Source organism: Phyllobates terribilis, unplaced genomic scaffold, assembly GCF_046119375.1.
Source record: "Phyllobates terribilis strain yellow unplaced genomic scaffold, ASM4611937v1 Scaffold_117__1_contigs__length_5270597, whole genome shotgun sequence".
In the NCBI taxonomy this organism is placed as follows: domain Eukaryota; kingdom Metazoa; phylum Chordata; class Amphibia; order Anura; family Dendrobatidae; genus Phyllobates; species Phyllobates terribilis.
This window is the reverse complement of record NW_027362877.1, coordinates 2,728,990-2,737,094: the sequence shown is the minus strand read 5'-3', so window position 1 is coordinate 2,737,094 and position 8,105 is coordinate 2,728,990. Positions and strand designations below refer to the sequence as shown.

The 8,105-nt window shown below is 41.0% G+C and overlaps 1 protein-coding gene across 1 annotated transcript; it reads right to left on the bottom strand.

Moving 5' to 3' along the window:
- Positions 1-379: 379 nt before the first annotated feature.
- LOC141201506 (uncharacterized) lies at positions 380-3,494 on the bottom strand. The gene is made up of 2 exons (XM_073663513.1): positions 3,476-3,494; positions 380-2,353 (listed from the first exon to the last, which is right to left on the bottom strand). The coding sequence occupies exons 1-2, from the start codon at positions 3,492-3,494 to the stop codon at positions 636-638; spliced, it is 1,737 nt and encodes a 578-aa protein (XP_073519614.1). The 3' UTR covers positions 380-635.
- Positions 3,495-8,105: the final 4,611 nt, after the last annotated feature.

Below are 8,105 nucleotides of genomic sequence, written 5' to 3'. Positions count from 1 at the left end.
TCAGAGATTCGTTGAATCCTCCCATACAGAGCACTGTCTCCGTCTGGTTCCCTGTTGGATTGCGCAATCAACATAATAATTTGACACTCACTTGGTCAACCGTGAAGGGCCATTGCCCTCCCTCAACATTGTCATTAACTTGTTCATTCCAGGCCTAGAAAACTTGATGCCGTCCTTTAAAATTATGGAGGCCATACAAAATAATAGATGTAGTAGCTTTTGATGTGGGGTGTACTCATTTTTGCATCAACTAATTTGAGTAAAACTGAAGATTTTGTAATGAGAGTTATATTATTACCCTTACTTTCATGTTTTGATTACAAAAAAAATGTTCTATGCAACTTAGTGTTGGCAAAATTTTATGAATTGATCTTGTGTTCAGTGAGCTATTAAACAAAATCTTACTCATCAAAGGGGGTGTACTCATTTATGCTGAACAATGCTTATTAAGCTTTATAAAACACAGTGAACATAATTACACTTTCTTTCCCGTAAGACTTCTCATGTTTTACAAGGTATGATTTATGTATAAAAGATTTCCCACATTCTGAACATGAATACGGCTTCTCTCCTGTGTGAATTATCTTATGAGCAGAAAGATTTGATTTACAGATAAAACATTTCCCACATTCTGATCATGAATACGGCTTCTCTCCTGTGTGAATTCTCTGATGTCTAACAAGACTTGATTTATATGTAAAGCATTTTCCACATTGTAAACATGAAAACGGTTTCTCCCCGGTGTGATTTCTTTGATGTAAAACAAGCTCCGATTTACTTTTAAAACATTTCCCACATTCTGAACAAGAAAACGGCTTCTCTCCTGTATGAATTCTCTGATGTGTAATAAGATCCACTTTATGTTTGAAGGACTTCTCACATTCTGAACAAGAAAATGGCCTTTCTCCTGTGTGAATTCTCTCATGTATAACATATTTTGATTTATATGTAAAACATTTCCCACATTCTGAACAAGAAAATGGCTTTTCTCCTGTATGAATTCTCTTATGAGCAGAAAGATTTGATTTACTCATAAAACATTTCCCACATTCCAAACATGAATACAGCTTTTCTCCTGTGTGAATTCTCTGATGTCTAACAAGTTGTGATTTATCTACAAAACACCTTCTACATTGTAAACATGAAAAAAGTTTTTCCTCTGTGTGAATTCTTTGATGTTTAACAAGGTATGATTTACTTCTACAACATTTCCCACATTCTGAACATGAATATGGCTTCTCTCCTGTGTGAATTCTCTGATGTATAATAAGACTTCCTTTACCTGTGAAGGACTTTTCACATTTTGAACATGAATACGGCTTTTCTCCTGTGTGAATTCTCTGATGTCTAACAAGTTGTGATTTATGTGCAAAGCACCTTCTACATTGTAAACATGAAAAAGGTTTTTCTCCTGTGTGAATTCTTTGATGTTTAACAAGGTCTGATTTAATTCTACAACATTTCCCACATTCTGAACATGAAAATGGCTTCTCTCCTGTATGAATTCTCTGATGTGTAATAAGATCCCTTTTATGTTGGAAGGACTTTCCACATTCCAAACATGAAAATGGCTTTTCTCCTGTGTGAATTCTCTCATGTATAACAAATTGTGATTTATATGTAAAGCATTTACCACATTCTAAACATGAAAATGGCTTTTCTCCTGTGTGAATTCTCTCATGTCTAACAAATTGTGATTTCTCGGTAAAGCATTTCCCACATTCTGAACATGAAAATGGCTTTTCTCCTGTGTGAATTTTCCCATGTCTAACAAATTGTGATTTCTCTGTAAAGCATTTCCCACATTCTGAACATGAAAATGGCTTTTCTCCTGTGTGAAATCTCTCATGTCTAACAAATTGTGATTTATATGTAAAGCATTTCCCACATTCTGAACATGAAAATGGCTTTTCTCCTGTGTGAATTTTCTTATGTCTAACAAATTGTGATTTCTCTGTAAAGCATTTCCCACATTCTGAACATGAAAATGGCTTTTCTCCTGTGTGAAATCTCTCATGTCTAACAAATCTTGATTTATATGTAAAGCATTTCCCACATTCTGAACAGGAGTATGGCTTTTTTCCTTTGTGCTTTCTTTGTGTTACAAAATCTGAGCTTTTTGTAAATTTCTTGTCACACTGAAATCTTGAATCCACTTTGCCCCCTGGACTTTTGGTAATAATGTGAGATTGCTCAGGAGATGATTCCTCATGATTAGGAGGATTATAAGAAAGTGAAGTGCTGTGAAGTCCAGGAGGTGCAGGAAGGGTGAAGAGGTTTTCTCCATTAGAGTGCTCCCAGATATCTTCTCTTTTACAATTTAGTGATGAACCGTTATTCTCACAAGGATTTCCTATCAGGATGAAAGATAAATTAGATGTGAGTTTTTTCTTCAACACAAAAGAGATTTCTGAATGTATTTTCTGGATCTCACAATGAAGACCCTCGTCAGTGAAAGTACCGGGAATAAGGAGGACAACTACATGCCATAACATTAACACAATGACGGGTAAAGTGAATGACACTTATAATCTGGTGACATTGGCACAAGTCAGGGGTGGCAGAGATTAGACAGCAAACAGTTCTTTAAGTGGTAATTACTGATGACAGGTTCCCTTAATGTACCTCCGGTGCCATTTCACTCTCTCAAGCTTCATATCTTGCCCTTAGTATAGAAAAGTGTCCACGCAATTAAAGAAGATGTCGACTACTAAATTCCCCCAATGTAATTAACCCGTTGAGAGAAGATTTTTTCTAATTACCTAGCTTTGTCTTTATTGGCTGTGAGCGGCGCTATCGCTGGCCACTCACCGGCATCACGCGACCCCCGGCTGCAGCCGGCTCTTGCTTCCCCTGATGTCACGTCAAGTGAGGCGTGACTCGGTGATGCGATCCCTGCGGTGGACGCTGGGCTGTGGGTGGGGTTTCCCCGTTTGTCACACCCAGCATCCACCGCGCACTTTCCCAATGAATACAAGGTAATTGTGATTCACAAAATGTTATACAATTGAACGGTGAAGAAATACAATTACATTTTTACCGCTATAATGTTATTTTAGCCCCAGATTTTACATTTTCACAAAGGAAAATGGGTAAAGATGACCACATAATTTGTTATACAATTTCTGCTGAAAGGGGCAATACCCCATATGTGTCTGTACTGTACTGCTTAGCCACATGGCGAGACTCGGGAGGGAAGGAGCGCTATTTGACTCTTGGAGAACAAACTTTAGTAGAACAGATTGCAGACTCCATATACAAAGCCCCTAAGTGGCAGAAGAGCAGAATCCCCCTCAAGTGACACCAGTTTGGAAATTACACCCCTATGGAAATGTATCTATAGGTGTAGTGATGAATTTGACTCCATGGGTGCTTTCCAGAAACGAGCAGTAATGGATGTTGCGAAGTAAAAATGCAAATATTTCATTATAGTGGCCAGTACATTGTAGTGTCCGGTACATTGCAGTGCCCTTACGTTGTAGCGACCAGTACATGATTCCCAGCTAGTGCTTTCTGAAGAAATAAATTGGCTCTCCCCGCTACAGTTATGCCAAACATGTGGATGCTAACTGCACACTGTGGGGAAGGAGGAGGCGGCATTTGGATTTAGGAGCGCAGATGTCACTGGATTTCTTTAAGTGGGAGCCAAGTCACTTTTCCGGAGCCTTTGTGCTACCAGTAATATGGACACCCCCTATATTACTGTTTACAGATGATGAACCTGAGTGGGGACTTGTTTTTCTGTGGGTTGAGTAGAAGCTCTTAATGGTGGCATTTTGCGGTACAGAACATTTTGGATCATATTTATCCTGTGCTGTACACTGAACACTTACAGTGGGTACGGGAAGTATTCAGACCCCTTTAAAATTTTTCACACTTTGTTTCACACTTTTTTTCTCATTAAAGTACACTCTGCACCCCATCTTGACTGAAAAAAACAAATGTAGGCAATTTTGCAAATTTATTAAAAAAGAAAAAACTGAAATATCACATGGTCATAAGTATTCAGACCCTTTGCTCAGACACTCATATTTAAGTCACATGCTGTCCATTTCCTTGTGATACTCCTTGCGATGGTTCTACTCCTTCATTGGAGTCCAGCTATGTTTAATTAAACTGATAGGACTTGATTTGGAAAGACACACACCTGTCTATATAAGACCTCACAGCTCACAGTACATGTCAGATCAAATGAGAATCATAAGCTCAAAGGAACTGCCCAAGGAGCTCAGAGACAGAATTGTGGCAAGGCACAGATCTGGCCAAGGTTACAAAAGAATTTCTGCATTACTCAAGGTTCCTAAGAGCACAGTGGCCTCCATAATCCTTAAATGTAAGAAGTTTGTGACCACCAGAAGTCTTCCTAGACCTGGCCGTCCAGCCAAACTGAGCAATCGTGGGAGAAGAGCCTTGGTAGGAGAGGTAAAGAAAAACCCCAAGATCACTGTGGCTGAGCTCCAGCGAAGTAGTAGGGAGAAGGGAGAAAGCTCACAAAAGTCAACGATCACTGCAGCCCTCCACCAGTCGGGCCTTTATGGCAAAGTGGCCAGATGGAAGGATCTACTCAGTGCAAGACATATGAAAGCCCGCATAGAGTTTGCTCAAAAACACATGAAGGACTCACAGACTATGAGAAATAAGATTCTCTGATCTGATGAGACGAAGATAGAACTTTTTGGTGATAATTCTAAGCGGTATGTGTGGAGAAAACCTGGCACTGCTCATGACCTGCCCAATACAATCCCTACAGTGAAACATGGTGGTGGCAGCATCATATTATGGGGGTATTTTTCAGCTGCAGGCACAGGATGACTGGTTGCAATTGAAGGAAACATGAATGCAGCCAAGTACAGAGATATCCTGGATGAAAACCTCTTCCAGAGTGCTCTGGACCTCAGACTTGGCCGAAGGTTCACCTTCCAACAAGACAATGACCCTAAGCACAAAGCTAAAATGACAAAGGAGTGGCTTCAGAACAACTCTGTGACCATTCTTGACTGGCCCAGCCAGAGCCCTGACCTAAACCCAATTGAGCATCTCTGGAGAGACCTGAAAATGACTGTCCACCAACGTTCACCATCCAACCTGATGGAACTGGAGAGGATCTGAAAGGAAGAATGGCAGAGGATCCCCAAATCCAGGTGTGAAAAACTTGTTGCATCATTCCCAAGAAGACTCATGGCAGTACTAGCTCAAAAGGGGCTTCTACTCAATACTGAGCAAAGGGTCTGAATACTTATGACCATGTGATATTTCAGTTTTTCTTTTTTAATAAATTTGCAAAAATTTCTACATTTCTGTTTTTTTTTCAGTCAAGATGGGGTGCAGAGTGGACTTTAATGAAAAAAAAAATGAACTTTTTAGAACTTACCGAATAGCTGCAATGAAACAAAGAGTGAAAAATGTAAAGGGGTCTGAATACTTTCCGTACCCACTGTACATCGGGGTTTCCATCTAAATCTACAAAATACATGATTCAGATGACACCCCCGAGGGATCCATTCAGAATAATGAGGCAGCAGAGTTACACCGGACTCCGTCTAGCCTCTGGTCGACTGCGCTTTTATGCACGCTGAAAAAGATGGACATCACTGGATCATAGGCCAGACGGCGTCCACAGCGCCTCATTATACGGAATCTTCCCCCGGGGTTCTGTCCGAATCGCAAGCTCAGTCATTTATATGGCAGCATGAGACTTGTGTAAGAATAATATGAAAATAAAAGATGGAAGTAATATTAAAAAACACAATTAGGAAAATTAAAAATGTGATTATTAAATCATTAAGAAGTGGTGTGAATGCGGCCCAGTTATTCATCGGTGCGCAAACGGACTCTGTACAAGAGCAGCCGAGACATCACCGGACGCTTCTGCTGTGATGTGGACGGCGGATAAAGCTTCACTGCACCGGAGACTTCATACAATATCACACACCGATCATCGTCACGCGCTGCTAATCATAGTCACATGCCAATCATCATCGTCATACGCCAGTCATCATCATCACACGCCGCTAATCATAGTCACATGCCAATCATCATCGTCATACGCCAGTCATCATCATCACACGCCGCTAATCATAGTCACATGCCAATCATCATCGTCATACGCCAGTCATCATCATCACACGCCGGTCATCATCATCATCACACGCCGGTCATTATTACACACCTGTGGAAACATCTACAGGAATCTCCTCCTTCACGTCACTCACACACGGCTGATCCCCCCTCGTCATCGCTTCTTCTTCTGTCTCGTCCTTCACTTTATTCTTAGTCGGATCTTCCTCCTGATATATCAGATGTAACAATCAGCACAATACAAGAAACCACCAAAATCTGTGACATCTATGACCTCGATCAGAAATGTCCCCCCATATACAGATCCGGTACAGGGCTCAGCACCGTCTACCTGATGATCCTCCGGGATGTTGTGATTCTCCTCTGGACAGTCCTGGGGATACAGAGGACGGGGACATCTCTCTGGTGGATTTCTTTCCACGAGTCCATCTGTAGGAGACACACAGTGACAGAATACAGTGACATGTAAAAGTTTGGGCACCCCTGGTCAAAATTACTGTTATTGTGAACAGTTAAGTTGAAGATGAAATAATCTCTAAGTGGCCTAAAGTTAAAGATGACATTTCCTTTGTATTTTAGGCAAAACAATAAATAATAAACTATATATACAGTGGTGGCCAAAAGTATTGGCACCCCTGCAATTCTGTCAGATAATACTCAGTTTCTTCCTGAAAACTGTCTGAGGACTTGAGAAACCAAATTGTGAGGAAGCATGAGCAATCTCAAGGCTACAAGTCCATCTCCAAAGACCTGAATGCTCCTGTGTCTTCCGTGCGCAGTGTCATCAAGAAGTGTAAAGCCCATGGCACTGTGGCTAACCTCCCTAGATGTGGACGGAAAAGAAAAATTGACGAGAGATTTCAACGCAAGATTGTGCGGATGGTGGATAAAGAACCTCGACTAACATCCAAACAAGTTCAAGCTGCCCTGCAGTCCGAGGGTACAACAGTGTCAACCCGTACTATCCGTCGACGTCTGAATGAAAAGGGACTGTATGGTAGGATACCCAGGAAGACCCCACTTCTTACCCCGAGACATAAAAAAGCCAGGCTGGAGTTTGCCAAAACTTACCTGAGAAAGCCTAAAACGTTTTGGAAGAACGTTCTCTGGTCAGATGAGACAAAAGTAGAGCTTTTTGGGAAAAATCATCAACATAGAGTGTACAGGAAAAAAAAAGAGGCATTCAAAGAAAAGAACACAGTCCCTACAGTCAAACATGGCGGAGGTTCCCTGATGTTTTGGGGTTGCTTTGCTGCCTCTGGCACTAGACTGCTTGACCGTGTGCATGGCATTATGATGTCTGAAGACTACCAACAAATTTTGCAGCATAATGTAGGGCCCAGTGTGAGAAAGCTGGGTCTCCCTCAGAGGTCATGGGTCTTCCAGCAGGACAATGACCCAAAACACACTTCCAAAAGCACTATAAAATGGTTTGAGAGAAAGCACTGGAGACTTCTAAGGTGGCCAGCAATGAGTCCAGACCTGAATCCCATAGAACACCTGTGGAGAGATCTCAAAATGGCAGTTTGGAGAAGGCACCCTTCAAATATCAGGGACCTGGAGCAGTTTGCCAAAGAAGAATGGTCTACAATTCCAGCAGAGCGTTGTAAGAAACTCATTGATGGTTACCGGAAGCGGTTGTTCGCAGTTATTTTAGCTAAAGGTTGTGCAACCAAGTATTAGGCTGAGGGTGCCAATACTTTTGTCTGGCCCATTTTTGGAGTTTTGTGTGAAATGATCAATGATTTCATTTTTGCTTCATTCTCTTTTGTGTTTTTTCATTGAAGACAAATTAAATAAAGATAATAAGACTAAAGAATTTGTGATTGCAATCATTTTCAGGAAGAAACGGAGTATTATCTGACAGAATTGCAGGGGTGCCAATACTTTTGGCCACCACTGTATTTTCATCTTTTACATTTAAAAAAAAATTTCAATAAGGAAAAATGGTTAAATGCAAAAGTTTTGACACCCGGCAAGGTTAGTACCTAGTAGCGCCCCCTTTTGAAAGTATCACAGTTTGTAAA